Source organism: Dermochelys coriacea, chromosome 6, assembly GCF_009764565.3.
Source record: "Dermochelys coriacea isolate rDerCor1 chromosome 6, rDerCor1.pri.v4, whole genome shotgun sequence".
Taxonomy (NCBI): Eukaryota; Metazoa; Chordata; order Testudines; family Dermochelyidae; genus Dermochelys; species Dermochelys coriacea.
The window spans coordinates 33,819,998-33,839,543 of record NC_050073.1 but is presented as its reverse complement, the minus strand read 5'-3'; the positions used below and the strand labels follow the sequence as shown (position 1 = coordinate 33,839,543).

General features: G+C 42.4%; 1 protein-coding gene across 7 annotated transcripts in view; it reads left to right on the top strand.

Moving 5' to 3' along the window:
- The window catches only part of PPFIBP2 (PPFIA binding protein 2), a 205,280-nt gene that overhangs the window by 60,821 nt on the left and 124,913 nt on the right, over positions 1 to 19,546 (top strand). For all 7 annotated transcript variants that reach the window (XM_043517349.1, XM_043517362.1, XM_043517351.1 and 4 more), the window contains exon 3: positions 14,538 to 14,752. In XM_043517349.1, coding sequence (XP_043373284.1) covers positions 14,538 to 14,752 — 215 coding nt within the window. The remainder of the gene's footprint in view (positions 1 to 14,537; positions 14,753 to 19,546) is intronic.

The following is a 19,546-nucleotide window of genomic DNA, read 5'->3' as shown; positions in this document are numbered from 1 at the left end:
AATCCTCCATTGTTATTGGGTTTTCTGTTTTTGAACTCACTAATCTTCCTGAGTATTTCAATCACTGTCACTATCCTGGTCAGGTGGTCAGTAGTATATTCCTACTGCTATACCCTTATTTTTCAATCATGAAATTTCTATCCATAGAGACTGTGTAGGTGGTCATGTAGATTCTCATTTCTTCACATCCATCCCCAATCTGCCCCCATTAGTCTTCTTATGAATAGTGTCCCTAGCCTCTGTTTGCCAGAAGCTGGGAATGGGCGACAGGGGATGGATCACTTGATGATTACCTGTTCTGTTCATTCCCTCTGGGGCACCTGGCACTGGCCACTGTCGGAAGACAGGATACTGGGCTAGATGGACCTTTGGTCTGACCCAGTAGGGCCATTCTATGTTCTTATGTTCTCTCCTGTCTAGCAGGGTATTGTGCCTTCTGTTATCCCACCAAGACAGCCCAAGCTTAATTCTCTGAACTAAGATTTCAAAACGACCAGTGGATGAAAAATGTCAGTAACTTTCTTTGTCACTTTGGATTCTGAGTTATATACATGCTGGAATGAATTTCATATCAATATCCCACATCAACCTTATGAAATCAGAATATTTCCCAGTGGCTACATGCTTTCCTCTTGAATGATCACACGTCATCATTGGGTTCATTTGTAGTCCAATATCTTTTCATACTGTGTGAGAGCTAACCTCGTAGTCTTTTGTAAATAAAATAGAATTAATGGCTTTGCTTCACGAGGGATTGAAATGGCTCAGACCTAACAGGTAACACTTAATACTGTTTTGTGTAATCACTTGGTACTTTGCTTATAAATGTACAGTAAATGATGTGTAACGGATGAGAAGTATAGGACTCTTATAGTTGTATGAAATGGGCGGGAGAACCCATTGTGGCCACATTTTCCATGTTCTTGTTCCCAGCATGGTATCATCCTGCATTTTGTTCCCTTCCGTCCTACTTGTGACTCACAGTATTTTAAAGAGAGGAAAAAGTTGCTTGTATTTTACGTTTTTCTTTGATAAAGATACGTAACATTCTACAACTAGTAATAAACAGAAATTACAGAATTTTACTCAAGCCATGCATTGATAAGGATTATAATTGAAATAATAGTGATTGAAATGAAATAATTGAAATAATGAGCTGTTAGTTTCCTCTTGGATCAGAGTAATTGGACGTCCAACAGTAACAGTGGCTGAAGCTGATAATCTTTTTATTTTGTGGTATCCTTTGTATCTTCCAAATACAGTGTAATTACCTTAATAGTTTGGACTTCATTTAGAATTCTATTGTCATTCTCTTTTTATATATTAATAAAAACCCTGGAATATTTTCAGATTAACAAAAGAAAAAAATAGCTCATGCTGTGTATGTTCTGCTCCCTACTGTCTCAGACCTTAATTACATTTGTGTATTGTAAATTTTACAGCGTATACTCAGATTATCTGAATTGCAATAATGGTCTTCTTAAATTGCAAGCTAGAACACTTTTATATAAAACAATAGGAATATGAAAGCGGAAATGCATCAATAAATGACTTCTTTGAGACAAGATCCCTGACGGAGAAATATATACTTTCCCATCCTCCCACCACCAGAAACATATTTATCAAGATCTTGTCATAGAGATACAGTCCTCAGTTCATCTTGGAAGTAAACAGAAGGAGACAGCAAATATTGGCTTTTGGGGGGGAGGGGAGATGGAGGATGTTAAATGCAGACATTTAGTTAATGTTGAATTAGCTAAATCTCATCTGTTCTGTTGTCACATGAAAAAATTTAGAAGTGACAAGGTTATAAACTAACTCAATGTGACAGGGGACAGGAAATAACCTGGTGTCTCTTACCAGCACTCCCAAGTCATATCTTTTCCTAACATTTCTTCAAGTGGGGAGTAAGACCAGATATCCATGGTTCTCAGTCAGATTCATTCTCTTTGTTTCCCATAAGAGAATTTGTTTGAATTTTAAGCCATCTTGCTATATTTTCTAGTTGTCTCTCCGCTTAGCTATTCCAGAGGACGTGCATATTAACTACCTACATTCTGTTTTGATTTTGTTTCTGTTGCCAGCTCGGTCTCTGGTGTTTTGTACTGAAATGCTTGTAAGTGTGTGGACGGGAATTAAGTGCATCATCAAAGATTCTGTGTACTTCAAATAATTTGTTGCATCATGATTTATTTCTTTTGGTGAATGTGAAGGACTTCTATAAATGACTGGCTGCAGTTTTGATTTAAAAAAAAAAAGGCAAGTGTCTTGCCTTATGATTGTACAAATGTCGCAATTGTTCTGGCAGTGTTGGAGAGACAGAGACAACTTGAACTTTGGAATTTCCTGAATTTTTAGTATGTTTGATCCTGCAAAAGGTTATTTCAACTATTTGGGTTATTGTCCTCAAAACCTGCCTTCTTTCTTTTAATATACTAATCAAGTGGTATGGTCTGACTACAACATTTGGAGCCAAGACCTCCTAAATTCTGTTTCCCTTTCTGACACTGACTGATTCTCTCTGTGAAATAGGAATAATTATAATAATAAATAATGAAAAACAGGGCTGTCAATCACAGTTAATTCACACGATTAACTCAAATTAATCGCAATTAATTGCAGTTTTAATTGCACTATTAGACAATAGAATACCAATTGAAATTTATTAAATATTTTGCATGTTTTTTCTACATTTTCACATATATTGTATTCTGTGTTGTAATTGAAATCAAATTGTATATTTTTTGCAAATATTTGCACTGTAACAATGATAAACAAAAGAAATAGTATTTTTCAATTCACCTCATACAAGTACTCTTTGTTGTGAAAGTGCAATTTACAAATTAGATTTTTTTTGTTACATAACTGCACTCAAAAACAAAACAATGTAAAACTTGAGAGCCTACAAGTCCACTCAGTCCCACTTCTTGTTCAGCCAATCGCTAAGACAAACAAGTTTGTTTACATTTACAGGAGATAATGCTGCCCGTTTCTTATTTACAGTGTCACCAGAAAGTGAGAACAGGCATTTGCATGGCACTTTTGTAGCCAGCATTGCAAGGTATTTACATGCCAGATATGCTAAACATTTATATGCCCCTTCGTGCTTCGGCCACCATTCCAGAGGACGTGCTTCCATGCTGATGATACTCATTAAGAAAATGTGTTAATTACATTTGTGACTGAACTCCTTGGGGGAGAATTGTATGTCCCCTGCTCTGTTTTACCTGCATTCTGCCATATATTTCATGTTATAGCAGTCTCTGATGGTGACCCAGCACATGTTGTTCCTTTTAAGGACACTTTCACTGCAGATTTCACAAAACGCAAAGAAGGTACCAATGTGAGATTTTTAAAGATCGCTACAAGCACTTGACCCAAGGGTTAAGAATCTGAAGTGCTGTCCAAAATCTGAGAGGGACGAGGTGTGGAGCATGCTTTCAGAAGTCTTAAAAGAGCAACACTCCGATGCAGAAACTACAGAACCCAAACCACCAAAAAAGAAAATCAACCTTCTGCTGGTGGCATCTGACTCGGATAATGAAAATCAGCATGCGCCAGTATGCACTGCTTTGGACGGTTATTGAGCAGAACCTGTCATCAGCATGGATGCATGTCCACTGAAATGGTGGTTGAAGCATGAAGAGATATATGAATCTTTAGCGTATCTGGCATGTAAATATCTTGTGACACCGGCTACATCAGTGCCATCAGAATACCTGTTCTCACTTTCAGGTAGCATTGTAAACAAGAGGCAGGCAGTATTATCTCCTGCAAATATAAACCAACTTGTTTGTCTGAGGATTGGCTGAACAAGAAATAGGGCTGAGTGGACTTGCAGGCTATAAAATTTTACATTTTTATTTTTGAATGCAGTTGTTTTTGTACAGAATTCTACATTTGTAAATTCAACTTTCATGATAAAGAGATTGCATTACAGTATATGTGTTGGGTAAATTGAAAAATACTATTTCTATTTTTTAATAATACTAATACTATTTTTTTATAGTGCAAGCACTTGTAATCAAAAGTAAATATAAAGGTGAGCACTGTACACTTTGTATTCCATGTTGTAATTTAAATCAATACATTGATAATATATAGAAAACATCAAAAATATTTTAAAAATTATATTCTATTATTAACAGTGCAATTAATCACAATTAATTTTTTTAATTGCTTGACAGCCCTAAAAAAAAAAAAACCCCAAAAAAACCTTGTGAAGCACATGAGCATTAATTAGTGCATAGGCTCTTTAATATCTTCATCCAGAGATCTCATGGCATTTTACAAGGGTATGTATTATTAATTCCTTACTGTAGCTGACACAACTGTTGTTCTGAGAAGCTAATTGACTTGGCTGAAATCACACAATGTGTCAGGGCCTCCTAATGGTCAAAGCCCACAGTAGAGGTGGGGTTATAGTCAAGAATCACTCCAGAGGTCAGACTGGAGTCAGAGTTAGAAGCCACGTCAAGTGTTAAACCAGAGTCAGAGCCAGAAGTCACACCCGGGGTCAAAGCCAGTGTCAGAGTTGCCCGAAGGGGCAATAACTGGAGTTAGGGCGAGGGAGTAGGAATGACGTGAGGTAATGGGAGCAAGGAGGGAAAATGCAACAAGGAAGTAGGAACTTGGTCTTAGAGGTCTGGTCAACAGCAGGCCTAGACACTAGTTGCTCAGACAAGGGGTGTGGCAGGAACAGGAAGCTTTATGGAGAAGTGACCAGTCAGGAGTCTTCTGCTAGTCAGCAGATCCTGATGAGTCAGGGGGTAGGGTTGCCAGGTGTCCGGTTCTCAACCAGAATGCCCAGTTGAAAAGGGATCCTGGCAGCTCCTGTCAGCACTGCTGACCAGGTCATTAAAAGTCCGGTTGGCAGCGCAGCGGGACAAAGCAGGCTCCCTGCCTGCCCAGGCCCCGCGCCACTCCCGGAAGCAGCAGCATGCCCCCCTTCCGGTTCCTGCCTATAGGCACAGGCGCCTGCCCCTGCCCTGACTCCACCCCATCCCTGCCCCTATTGGACCCCTCCGCAAATCTGCACTTCAGCCCCTCCTCTCCCCCCAGTGCACAGCATTCCTCCTCCTGTTTCGCACGGCAAGCACTGGAAGGGAGGGGGGAGAAGCAGGACACGGGGCCACGCTCAGGGGAGGAGGCGGAGGTGGGGAACAGCCTGTGGGTGCAGAGAACCCACCAATTTTTTCCCCGTGGGTGCTCCAGCCCTGGAGCTCCCACGGAGTTGGCGTCTATGCCCATTAGGACAGCCACGGGCCTCCGCACACTGCCCCTGCCTCAAGCATCAGCTCTGCAGCTCCTATTGGCCAGGAACCATGGCCAATAGGAACTGTGGGGGCGTTGCCTGCGGCCAGGGCAGTGCACAGAGCCACCTGGCCACGGCTCTGCATAGGAGCCAGATGGTGGACAAGCCACTGCTTCCAGGAGCTGCTTGAGGTAAGCACTGCCAAGAGCCTGCACCCCGACTCCCTCCCGTGCCTCAACCCCTGCCCCAGCCTTGATTTCCCCCTTCCGCCTTCCGAAACCCTCAGTCCTAGCTCAGAGCAGCCTCCTGCACTCCCAGTCGGAGCCCTCACATACCCCCACACCCCAACCCTGTGCCCTGGCCATGATTCCTCCCCCCCGTACCCTGAACACCCCATTTCTGGCCCTACCCCAGAGCCTGCACCCCCAACCTAGAGCCCGTACCCACACCCCAACTCCCTGCCTCAGCCCGGAGCCCCTCTCATACTCTCAACACCTCGGTTCCACCTCCCAGCCTAGAGCCCCCTCCTGCACCGTCTCACTCGTCAACCCTGCAGGCATTGGTCTGAGGCCCGCGGCACTTGATCCAGTGAGTCCTTCATCAAGCTGGGACTAGAATCAGGGCCTCTGATGCCCAGTCCATGTAATATTACTTTATGGACAAGGATTTTCAGACCATGGTAGCTAGTGCTGAGATCATTAGTCACTTTTCTCTGTACATTTCAAGTACTCATATCTTGCTAATGTGGCATTAAGATGGAAATGTTATGCTCACATAAATTGTGCAGTATGTTAAATACAGAAAGGAATTGGTTCATTTAATGAACATGTAACTTGCCACATTTATCTTTTTTAAATCAGTTTCTCTTTTTGAGTCAATGAAGCACAAATAATTATCTAAATTCATTAACCACTTTGGGGTAACCTCAACTGTTTGTAAACTGAGGGCCCAATTCTGATACCCTTATATTGACTAATGCCTTTCTCCACAAGTAGTTCCTTTAGAAATCAGTGGGATTCCTTGATTAGTTTATGAAGTAAGGTACTGCTCCTTGCAGACAAATGTACCAGAGCATTGTCCTTAAAAGTTCAGGTTTTGTTTTGTAGTATTTTAAAAAAACTCCCAGGAACCAGCCTTACACCACATTTCAGAAAAAACTTATTTCTTGCAGCTTATTGTATATCTCTGAAAGATACAGGGATATATTGGGAACTGAACTATTCCAGATACTGACACTATAGTAATAGTAGATCTGGCATAGTTAATATCTGTGTAAGCAGGGGAATGGTCCTGCTATTGTGGGGAACTTTCCTGGCTTATCCACTACCCTGGTGAAGGGGGCTAGTGAAAGGATCTGAGTCCTTGCTCCCACTTCCTTTACCCAGAGGCCTGCCTGACCGCAAGGGCTCCCCTTCCACTCTCCTGTGTGGCAGAGTCCTTGTAACTCCAACAAGGCTGGGCCCAGGATTCCTGGGGGGCTCGAGCCCCAACCTTGTCATGGTCACTTAGGGCAGGGGCTAGGGTGTCCCCACTTTGGGGTGCTCTCTCTGCACTGGATGCTTCCCTGACCTACTGATCATTACATACAGTTCAAAGGAAATACAATTTATTAAACAGCAATCCATTTTTTAAAAAAAAGGAAAAATGGGAAAGGTTAAAGGAAAACACATAACCCTGCTCTGTGGCACAGGGACATCACAACCAGCATCTCTGGAATGTAAGGGCAATTCAGTCTGTTCCTCACAAGTCCCAGGCCTCCTGATCAGGCCCTGGCTGTGCTGCAGGGCTGCTGCAGGTCAGACACTTGCTCCGGTGGTCACATGCCCTCAGGCTTTAGTTGGCAGGACCCTTCTTCCCAGGGTTGCCCCCGCCCCATCAGGATTATGATTCCCCTCCAAGTCGGGCCTGCAAGGCATGTTAGCTGGGGGCGTCTCCCAGCGCTGGGCCTGCTGCCCAGGGTCCTCCTCGCTCTCCACAGCTGCTCACTGCACCCAGCTCCAAACTGCTCCAGCTCCAGCTCCATTCTGTCTCAACATGGCTGCTGCTCTGTCTCTGGCTCCTCTGGATCTGGTTGCTACAGCTCTCCTCCCAGCACAGGTCTGCTCCGTGGGCAACTTCTATGACTCTACTATCAGCACTGACCTGCTTCCTGGGTTGCCCTTCTGGCCCCTCTGGCTGGTATGGCTCAGCTCAGCTTGGGCCCGTTTTCTCCTTAGCTCGACCCCACGCTGTCTGACCCAGGCAATTTCAGCTCACATGGAGTCTGGGACCCGCCTGGCCTCCTGACTCCCTGATTAGCCTGTCCACCCTGTCAATCAGGCTGCCCTGGAGCATTGGCCTCTCCCCATGGTTCCTGGGGACTGTCAGTCTCAGGGTCCTGATTTCCCCTTTCTTTTGGTATTCGGAGCTAGCCAACCAGAACACCCCCACTGAGTTTTAGTAAGGGAACAACAGTCCCCTTACATCTGCAAAAACTAAGAGCCATGTTTCAGCTAAGAAAATGTGTCTTACTCGTTGGAGGAGAGTAATTGTAGAGACTGCAAGGATTACAGCTGGGAATGTCTGTTATTTAATTGTCAGTAAAGGAAATGGTTGAGACATGCATAAGGAAGATCCCACAGATCAGTACCAAATTAGAACACCACCGTCAGGTCTCTCCATTTTTACAAAACAATAAAGGCAAAGGTCTCAAAACCATGTTACAGTCAAAACAAGTTCTAAATCAAGAACCTTGGATGGCAAGTAAATGCCCTTTAAATTCTACAACTATAACTCCAGATACTCCAAGCTTACGAGTGTTATATAATCAAAACATAACCATGCACTGCATGTCTAAATTAACACACAGTAAAACATATCGCACCATTTTGTTCTTGTAGCTCTTGTAAGCCTACAACATTTAAATTAAGTATATATACCACTTTATATATACCATATCTTTTATTATTTAAGGTATTCAGTAGAGAAGGATTGAGCTGATTAGACAAATTTTCAGTTCATCTGAACCTGAAGGGCTATATTAGGGTCCTGAGGTGAGAAAATGGGCATACCTTAGCCTTGTGTGTCTCCAAACTAGAAGGTGCATCCAGTACTGTGGCCAGAAATGATCTTTCCAGGAATTGGCTCCTTGATAGAGAATTCTGACTCGCTCAACCAACATTTTTACAAGTTGCCTTTCAGAGGTAGTTCTTGCAGGAAGAATGTTGGAGCGCTTATACCACTGTTAGAGCGACACAAAGCTGCCTACACATGTTGAAGGGTCTGGATCACTAACTTTTAAAACACTTGCTTTTCATAGGGATGTAAAAGGTTAAACGGATAACCGGTAAGCATTAGCCTTATTATTAACCGACCTTAACCCATTAATCCTGGCAGCCCTGCACCGGCCAGAGTGGTCCCAGCCCCGGTTGCGCTGGGCCGGGCAGCCCCATTTCCGTCCGTACCGGCCCAGCAGGACCCCACCCCTAGCCGTGCAGGGTCAGAGCGGCCCCAGCACTGAGCCGGCTGGGGCGGGACCCCACCCCAAGATGGCCCTGCCCTGGGTGCGCTGGGCTGGCCGGAGGGGCCACGGACGGCCCGGCAGGACCTCAGCCCCAGCCATGCCGAAGCGGCCCCAGCCCTCGTCATGCCGTGCTGGATGGACGGAGCGCTGCCAGTCACGCCATGCCGGCCGGCTGGAGGAACCTCGGTTAACAGTTAACCGGTTAAACAATATAATTTTAATCTGTGAACCTGTTAACATTTTAAACCGATATTTACATCCCTAGTTTCCCAGATTTCCCAGGAAAATGCTACTGTGAGATGCAGTGTGACATGTGACATTTCAAGGGGTTTGGTTTCTCTCTGTAGAGTACAGAAGTTGGGTGAGGGAGCTTCATATTCCACCTTATAGAAACTCACTTCAAACTAAGCTATGGAATGCCCAAGAAAACTACAAGCCATATATAATTCCAGGCTCCACATTGTGGAAGCTATATGTTTCAAAAGAAATAAAAGTGCAAAGACCAGAAGATACAGTAATGTAGGCAAAAAGAGGCACTGAAAACATGCTAACTGTCATTCCATAGGATGGAGAAGCTGAAGCACAAAGGTCTTTTGTGGTTCAGAAGTCTGTTCATGTGAGTCATTCAGTTGTCAATTAAGCTAGTAAATAGCTTTTGAAAACTGACAGTTTTTAACAAGTTTTATCATCCACAGAGTTTCTGTAAATATGTCTGAATTTATATTTGTCTTTAATGCTGTTTTGTTCCATTATGAACAGAAGCAAGATTAGCAAAAAGAAAATCACACAGAAATGTAAGCAGCCTTGTGACTATTTGAGGCTAAATATCTTCCCTTCCTCCGCAAACCAAAGAATGTATTATTTGTATACTTTCAGAGATTCAGCTTTTTTGATACCGCGTTCTTGTTCTCTACAGCCTACTTAAAGTTACCACAAAGCTTTCGGGGGTAGATAAGTTCATTTTGGATTTTGCGCTGAAAAGTTGTCTTCTCTCTCCTGCCCCCACCAAATTGTTTTATCCCAAATCTCATTAGGCTAGAAAGACTTGTGGGAGATGGTCTGGTAGAGGAAATCTGTCTGAGACTCTCGTCACAGAATTTCCCTAATTTACTTGGGTGGGGAGAAGGGTGGATTTTGCTTTCCTCTGCCATGTAAAATGGTCTGTGGTTCTGCCCCTAAACCCTCTGCTGGGATCAGTGATGACCCACTTGTGGTGCAGGCATTTCTTCGCATTAGCATTGAGGCCGCTGGCCGATCCCCTTTCTCCCCTTGCCACATTTACTTGGGATTGTAAGTTTTTTGGTGGGTAGGGGTATCTATCACTCTATGTGCATGTACAGTGCCTAGCACAGTAGGGCCCGAATCTTGGTTTGGCGCCTATAAGACCTCCAATAATACAAAAAATAATAAAAGCTACTGTTGGAATCCCTCTGAATGCAATACAACCTGAGGTAAAGGGATTGGGGGCAAAGAGCAGGGCTGAACACAGGGTTCTCATGCTGATGGCTCTTGTCTTCAATGGACTGCCCAATAGCCATGGATTTTAGATGAATTTTCTGCCCTTTCCATGGGGAAGTGGATCCTGTCTTCCCAATAGAAGAATTGAAAGGAAACTGCAAGCCTGAACTCAATTTCCCAGCACATATGAGGGAACGTAGCTATGTATTTATGTAGCTGCCTAGGGTTATAGCATTATAACTAATTGCTGCAGTTTGCCTTTATGTTTGAAGTCCCTGTGTAGCTGCAAACAAAATATTTTCAAATTTTTGGAGATACAAAAAAACATAACACAATATAGAATATGTATAAAGCTGACATTAGCATTTCTTGGCTTGTGAAACAATTTACCATGCCCTCCGCTACCCCAATTCCTGTCAACTGTAATTTTATAGCTCTCTTTGGTAACTTATATCACAAGGTTGCAAATGCATTGCTTTCCAAACTGGGTTATTTATTTGCCCCAAAGCAACCTTTCCCTGGAATTAGCTGAATGGCTCCAAAGAACTTTGAACTGCAAAACGCTTTAAATTCACAGAATAGGAAATGTGTAACTGAAAATGCTGTACAGTTTTCCCCACACTTTTGAATACCTTGTGCAGAAACTTTGTAACCTCAGTCATCCACTATCGGGATATGCAGGCCAAAAAAAGAGTTGGTTAACCCTAAAAAGATTACTTGAATTGGTCCCAAAAGCACTTTACAAACAGCCACATGGAAAACATATTTGTATTACATTAGTGCCCAGAGGGCCCAGCCAAGATCAGGAACCCATTGTGCTAGACGCTATATAGATGCATAATATCAGAAGATTCCTACCCCACAGAGCTTACAATCTAAAGGTGGGAGAAAGGAAATATTACTTCTCCTTTCTTTACAGCTGGGAAACTAGGGCATAGACAGATTTCAGAGTAGCAGCCGTGTTAGTCTGTATTCGCAAAGAGAAAAGGAGTACTTGTGGCACCTTAGAGACTAACAAATTTATTTGAGCATAAGCTTTCGTGAGCTACAGCTCACTTCCACCAAATGCATCTGATGAAGTGAGCTGTAGCTCACAAAAGCTTATGCTCAAATAAATTTGTTAGTCTCTAAGGTGCCACAAGTACTCCTTTTCTTTTTAGGGCATAGAGAAATTAAATGATTTGCCTAAGATCATCCAGTGAGTGTGCGTGGCAGAGATGGAACTTGAGCCCATTTTTCCCCGAGTTTCAGTTAAGTGCCTTTGCTTTAACCATATCTTTCCCCTCTTGAGTTTTTAAGCAAGAAGGGGACGGTAGGAAAACACGTGCAGTCTTTCTTTTGATCCTAGCACCTCATCAGGTTTCAGGCTGCAAGGCGATCTTCATTCTTGCATTCACATACCTGTCTGGTATTAGAGTAGCAGCCGTGTTAGTCTGTATTCGCAAAAAGAAAAGGAGTACTTGTGGCACCTTAGAGACTAACACATTTATTTGAGCATAAGCTTTCGTGAGGTACATGAAAAGCTTATGCTCAGATAAATGTGTTAGTCTCTAAGATGCCACAAGTACTCCTTTTCTGTCTGGTATTGTAACTTGCTTGTGCTCTTTGCAGTTTTAGTGTGGACATGGTTAAATTGAACATATATCGTATTTAATTAAACTAGTTCCTGTGGGTTTTTAGTTCTGTTTTTTCAGTTTCTTTCTTCTATTCTCCTTTTCAGATGAACAATGCATGTTCTATTTAATACAAAGATATTTAGGAACTGAACAAGAGGAAGTAAGTCAGTGATCTGTTTGAGTCTTGCCAATGTTCAGCCAGAAAAATAGGAAGCTGTATGAATTAAAATGTTGAATGAGCATCTACATTGCTACATCACTTCCCTCCCTGGTGAACTGTGCCTTGGCATTGCCTCCAGGGGAATTTGTTTACCCCTCCCCCCTTCAATCAAAGAGAAAAAGGGCTGCAATGGCAACTCACAGCAAATTGGATTAAAAATAACAGCACAAAAGAGGACAATGTGTGCATGTGTTTGGAAAGGGGAGAGGAAGGATTATGTTCTCTCAATGATGCACTGGGATCTGTGTGTCTAGCTCCCATTCCAGAAAATGAAAGTTACCCATATAGGGGCTTGATCCTCCAGGCTGCTGAGCACTATGGCCCCAATCCAGCAAAGCACTTAAGCATGTGCTTAATTTTAAAAAAGTAAGTAGTCCCATAGACTTCAAGTCAGTGAGGCTTTGTTGCATCAAAGCTAGAATGCTCAGCACCTTGCAAGATACTGCCTGATAGCCCCCTGGTGGTGAATGATGAATAGGCCCTGAGTCATTGATGAAGAAATTTGATTGCATTGAAGACACTTTATTTAGCAAAATTAAAGGCTTGGATTTATTTTTCTTACTGATCATACCTGAGCACAGGATATTCTGTATCTGTCTGTCCTGCTGTTCTCCAACCACTTTTCTGTTTTCCTCCTCGCATGGACCACTATAACTTCAGACCGCTGGGTCCTCGATATTGTGGCAGAGGGTTTTACCCTACCGTTTATTTCTACCCCATCCTCATTCCCTGTTCCTCTTCAGGGACCCTTCTCATGAGAGTTTCCTTTTTTTCACACAAGCCATAATTAAAAGGTGGAACTCATTGATGCATGAAGTTGATGAGGCCAAGAATTTATCAGGATTCAGCAAGGGCTTGAACATTTATATAGATAATATTCAGAATTGCAACAAAATACTAATGCAAATGTTTTTGAAGGAAGAAAAAAACTTTGTGGGTTTATGCCAGTCTCTTAACTGTTGGGGGTTAAGAGAAGGTTTCATGGGGGAACAAATTATCTCTCATATGGCTCACCAGGGAGTTTCTTTCAGTTTCTTCAATAGTATGCATACTGGATACTAGACTAGATGGAACAAGATCCAGTAAGGCAATTCCTATGTTCTAACTGGAGTTTAACAGTTACAAACAGAAGTTTTTCCCCGCCCTGTGTTAGCCCTTATTTGCTGCCACTTTTGTTTCTGAAAAAAGAAAAGGAGTACTCGTGGCACCTTAGAGACTAACAAATTTATTTGAGCATAAGCTTTCGTGAGCTACAGCTCACTTCATCGGATGCATTACGATGAAATGAGCTGTAGCTCACGAAAGCTTATGCTCAGATAAATTTGTTAGTCTCTAAGGTGCCTCAAGTACTCCTTTTCTTTTTGCGAATGCAGACTAACATGGCTGCTACTCTGAAACCTTTTGTTTCTGACATTCCCTTCCCACATTGTTGGGGGGGGGGGAGAGAGAGAGCTTAAACTACTAATGACTATCTTCTGTGCTGTCAAGTGTTTTACTAAGCCAAGGATACTATCCAGTTTTCCTGTGTAAGGAAAACAAACTCCTCCACATTGAAGCCACAATCCAAATTTCTGAGGCTTGCATTTAGTTGGCACTCTTTCAACCCAATCAATGCCTGATTACCATATGAAGGGAGGGGGCCTTGCTGAATGAGCTAAATTTACATCATGTCCTGGGGAAATGTCTTCTTACCCTCACCTTGTTGGGGTTTTTTTAAGTGATAGGAAAGCATTACATCAGCAATGAGTTCTTTCCAGTTCCAATTTCCTATCCATCTTTTGGTAATTTTAATCAATACCAAGCTGATACTTTGGAACCAAGACTGTATCTAAGAGCTAACTTCTGCCCTCTGCTAAGACTTTAGTGGAGTTGCACATGTACTGTGCCTTGAGGAAAGAATTTCTCAGTATTGCTGGATTCTGTTTTAAGAGGATGAGAGGGATTTGCTAGCAATCTATATAGCTAACTATGATTTTTTTTTTCTGCCAAAGCTTAGTTTTTTTGTCACGATTGTAATGAAACCTGTTCTCACCTGGATTTCTTGCTAAAATAGAACAAAAGTCCTTTTTGTAATACAGGAGAAATGCGGCTAGTGTGGGGTCTTTCAACTACATTGTGACATCTAATGGTTGCAAAGGTTAATTGCAGGTGGTTTGGGGGTGGTTTGGTTTGTGTTTAAGGGGCGTTAGCAAATCTATCCAGCACCCAGTATCCTCTTTGTAAATGTAGTGATCTGAATGTTACACCTCTGTCTCATTCTGAAAGGGGACATTTATTTGTCTGTTTAAATAACAACTAACTCAAAAATGTGTAAGTGCTATCAGAAAGATGTCATATTTCCTTTTTCATTAATTGTTAATATTGCTCATAGAGTAGCATCTGGGTGTAGCTATTGTTGTATCATCGAATTATATCCATATATTTATTGGAGACCTTTAAAATTTTTATAAAAATCTCTTTTCTCCCTCTCTTTACTACTTGTATTAGGTACTAAGGCAGCCACAGAGTATGCAAATGGCATATATGACATTGTGTCACCTGCTCCATCAGTATATTTGGGCACATTCCAAATTTTGCATCTGCTAGAAGACCTGAAAATGGCACTAGAAATGCTAGAGGATCCTCAAGAGAGAGAAGCATTACGGAATCAGATACCAGGGGATACAGCAAGATCTATACGGGAGTGGCTGGAGGAAAACCTGGTGAGTCGTCACGAACAACTTTTCCATCTGACTGGGATTAATATTGACTCTTGTATCTCGTGGTTCAATTCTTTTAGTAATGGAATTCAAGCTGCCGCAGTCTACTCAAGTTTTAGCCCTTAGAGCCCTTAGTGTACTTCAGCTGTCTGTACTAGGCTAGCATAGCTGGGGGCTGAAGATCTAGGAAGGTGGTAGAGATCTCATTTTATGGTGGGAGGAGGAGGATGGAGAGAAGGAGGTGGAAAGCAAAGTTTAAAAGTGCTGCCACTCCACTTTCTGTTGTCCTCACCTGGAGAAAAATAATTGAATTGGGATTTGTAACTGGATACAGAACCTTTCACCTCTAGTCCTTAGTTCAGAATGTGACTGTATGCAGTGGTATGTGCTTCTGAGGCAGCTAATATGGAAAGGATTAAAGGGATCTCATATGGTCCTAGCCTTCTGCATTGTGGTGTCCTCACTCAGGGGTATCCTGACTCTCCAAAGCACCCCTAGTGTTTACTAAGAGAGGAGAGCAGTAAGCATAGCAGAGAGATTCACTGTTTGCTCCTGCTGCATCAGAGCATGCAAGGCTGGGTTAGCAGGCAGGTAGGGAAATGAGCCACCTGGTCATCTAGTTAAGGCGACTGAGGCTCACCGGAGTGATGAGCAGGCCATCAGGCAACCTCTTGAAGAAGAGACCCAGTGTAAGGGGGGGAGGAGAAATGGGTGTAAACTGCCAAAATATACCTCCGCAAGAAGACCTGCTGCTGCAGATATGTGGTGGTTAGGTGAGTGGGGTGAGAGTTAACCAAGTGTTTTCAAAGCTTCAGAAAGGTTTGGTTGTATGGGTGGGTGGTGATGGTTTTGATTGGCTCCGCCAAACCATTTTGCTCTTTCCTAATTGTGGCCATAGATTCTGATCCAGTGTGCATCACCTACCATAGCTGTCCTGCTGTTAATATGTGCTAAGGCTTCTGGAATACTTTCTGCCATTTGTTTGTCTTTGTTAGTCTGGCCTATCTTTGAACTGCTTACTCTAGAGGTGCAGTTTTGTGGTTGGAAAATCTTTATCTGGGACCTTATGAAAGGAAGGAATGGGAAATTGGTGCAGATTTAGTGGCTTTTTAAAATGTTAAATTTAATTTCTCAGTATTGGAATCTGTTGGCCAAATCCTGAGGTCAGTTCTTATTCAGTCCTCCCTCAGGTATACTTCCATTGAGTTTCCTAGGTAAGAACTTGGGCTCTCAGGACCTGGCCCGATGGTAGGTAAAGGAAAGTACTTATTAAAATATCAATATTTAGTACTCCATATAGTGGTTTTACATTTTATAGCACCATCTAAATTCGTTGGCCTTGAACCACAGAGCTCCGGGGAGTTTGGATCTGGGATTTTGCATTTGGCTTCTCTCTTGTACCAATATGAATTAAGCTTCACATCTCTGTGAGGCAGATAATACTCTGAGTATTATCCCCTTTGAATTTAGACTCCTCTGTTTTATACTAATCTTGTAACAAATGCACGTTTTCTCATAAAGTACTTTCCTCCATATGGGAAATCATCCAAAACAGAAACCACAGTTCTCTTCCCAAAACATCATTATCTGTAGTTGCAAATCTTGCAGCCCTGTCTAGTACGCCATGAACTGTGTTGATCTGGGTGAAGTACCTGGGCTATCCATGTTCAAAACCAACAGATTAGTAGTAACTTGTACTATCTATCTTTGGGTCTCTTGTAGAACAATATTTCTGCTTGCAGAACAATATTTCTCCTTTTTTAATGTTTTTCACTTTATTATATTAATCCTCAAATTCCACACCATGTTTTGTTTTTACTTACGTCTAAGAAGACACCTAACCCTGTGTCTAGGCATATACATGACTCACAGAAGCCTATTCAAAATGACAAATTGTTTTGGAAATTACTTTTGCATTCATTCAATGGTGGCAGCTCTGGTGAAGCATCAAGAAAAAGCATGAGCAAATAAATGTGTACATCATCCATTGGAAGTCGTCAAACTCATGGTTTGCTCAGTGAACTTGGACATGAATTCCAGAATTAAGAGTCATACACTTTCAGCCCTGAGCACTGAAATCAAAAGATTGGTAGTGAAAGGGACCCAAGTGATTTTTCCATCTCTCATGATATGTGAAAAGAAAAGGAGTACTTGTGGCACCTTAGAGACTAACACATTTATTAGAGCATGAGCTTTCGTGAGCTACAGCTCACTTCATCGGATGCATACAGTGGAAAATATAGTGGGGAGATTTTATATACACAGAGAACATGAAACAATGGGTGTTACCATACAGACTGTAACAAGAGTGATCAGGAAAAGTGAGCTATTACCAGTAGGAGAGCGGGAGGGTGGAGGGACCTTTTGTAGTGATAATCAAGGTGGGCCATTTCCAGCACTTTACAAGAACAGTAGGAGGGGAAATAAACAAGGGGAAATAGTTTTACTTTGTGTAATGACACATCCATTCCCAGTCTTTATTCAAGCCTAAGTTAATTGTATCCAGTTTGCAAATTAATTCCAATTCAGCAGTCTCTCTTTGGAGTCTGGTTTTGAAGGTTTTTTGTTGAAGAATTGCCATGTTTAGGTCTGTAATGAAGTGACCAAAGAGTTTGAAGTGTTTTCCGACTGGTTTATGAATGTTATAATTCCTGACGTCTGATTTGTATCCATTTACTCTTTTACGTAGAGACCATCCAGTTTGACCAATGTACATGGCAGAGGGACATTGCTGGCCCATGATGGCATATATCACATTGGTAGATGCGCAGGTGAACGAGACTCTGATAGTGTGGCTGATGTGATTAGGCCCTATGATGATGTCCCCTGAATAGATTGGGGACACAGTTGGCAACGGGTTTTCTTGCAAGGATAGGTTCCTGGGTTAGTGTTTTTGTTGTGTGGTGTGTGGTTGCCGGTGAGTATTTGCTTCAGGTTGGGTGGCTGTCTGTAAGCAAGGACTGGCCTGTCTCCCAAGATCTGTGAGAGTGATGGGTCATCCTTCAGGATAGTTTCTAGGTCCTTGATGATGTGTTGGAGAGGTTTTAGTTGGGGTCTGAAGGTGATGGCTACAGCCAAGCTCTACGATACAATTGGATTTGCTCCAACCCCTCATACGGAGACAAACACCTATAAGATCTCTATTAAGCGTTCTTACAACTACAGTATCCACCTGCTGAAGTGAAGAAACAGATTGACAGAGCCAGAAGAGTACCCAGAAGTTACCTACTACAGGACAGGCCCAACAAAGAAAATAACAACGCCACTAGCCATCACCTGCAGCCCCCAACTAAAATCTCTCCAACACATCATCAAGGATCTACATCCTATCCTGAAGGATTCCCATCAATCTCACAGATCTTAGGAAACAGGCCAGTCCTTGCTTACAGACAGCCCTCCAACTTGAAGCAAATACTTACCAGCAACCACACCCCTTCCCTCCTCTCCTGCTATCCTGCTGATAATAGCTCACCTTTCCTGATCACTCTTGTTACAGTCTGTATGGTAACACCCACTGTTCCATGTTCTCTGTGTATATAAAATCTCCCTACTATATTTTCCACTATATGCATCTGATGAAGTGAGCTGTAGCTCATGAAAGCTTATGCTCTAATAAATGTGTTAGTCTCTAAGGTGCCACAAGTACTCCTTTTCTTTTTACAGATACAAACTAACACGGCTGCTACTCTAAAACCTGTCATGATATTTGAGGAAGAGTGGTCTCAAGATAGCCAGGAACCAAACCATAAAGGGCTGGATTTGAATACAAAAGTAAAGCAATAGCCGGAACAGTTTATGAAGCACAGGTACAGTAAGCTTTATGTACCCAAGAGAGTGCCTGCCATTCTGCACTAAGGCTATGTCTGCACTACAGCTTATGTCGGTGTAAATTGTGTTGTTCAGGGGGGTGAATAAATCACAAGTTACACTCCCAGTAGTGCCGGTGTGGACAGCGCTATGTTGGTGGGAGAGCATCTCCCACCAACAAAGCTATTGCCACTCGCAGGGGCTGGAGTAGTGAAGCCGATGGGAGAGCTCGTGAGTGTATCATCATTTAAAACTAAAGCAACAAAACCTCACAATTGGCATTTTTGTTCAGCAAATGTCAGTAACTGAATAGGAACTGAGACTCAACTGTTTTCTCATTGGCAAAATTCATAACCAGAATTCCCCCTAGATGCTATGGGTGTTCTCACTTCTGGGTCGCCTAACCCTATTGCGACTGGTTCAGATCTTCCTGAGTAATGTAGAGTGGGGATAGACAATGGAAAGTGACCAAAAAAGTCCTCTTTACAGCATTGTTATTCATTTCTATTGCAGCAGCACCTACAGGACCCAGCCCCATTGTGCTAGGGACTGCATAAACGTAATAAAACAACAAAAACAAAAATCCCTGCCTTGAAAAGCTTACAACTTATGGAACAATGCCACTTTTGTCATTGATACTCTCAGTGGTGAATTACAGCTACAAAGTGCTAAAGTAGACAGGGCCATGCAATTTGGTCCCTCTAGGATAGGATTGAAGCATGTTGGCAGGTAATGCGGGGGAAGCTGTCTGACTATTGCCCATGCTCTATATCTGTTCTATCAATAAATAGAGACTACCAGTCACAAAGCACTAAATCCACTCATTTGGTTTTAAATCTAAACCAATTATAGCTGAAGCCTTTTCGGGAGTATCTGCTATAGATGTAAGTATTTAGGGTGCCATGGAATTTAGTTATATTCATAGAGTGTAAATCCAAAATAACATAACCAGAAAGTTTTATGCTCATCATTGCTTATCTGCATTTTTGT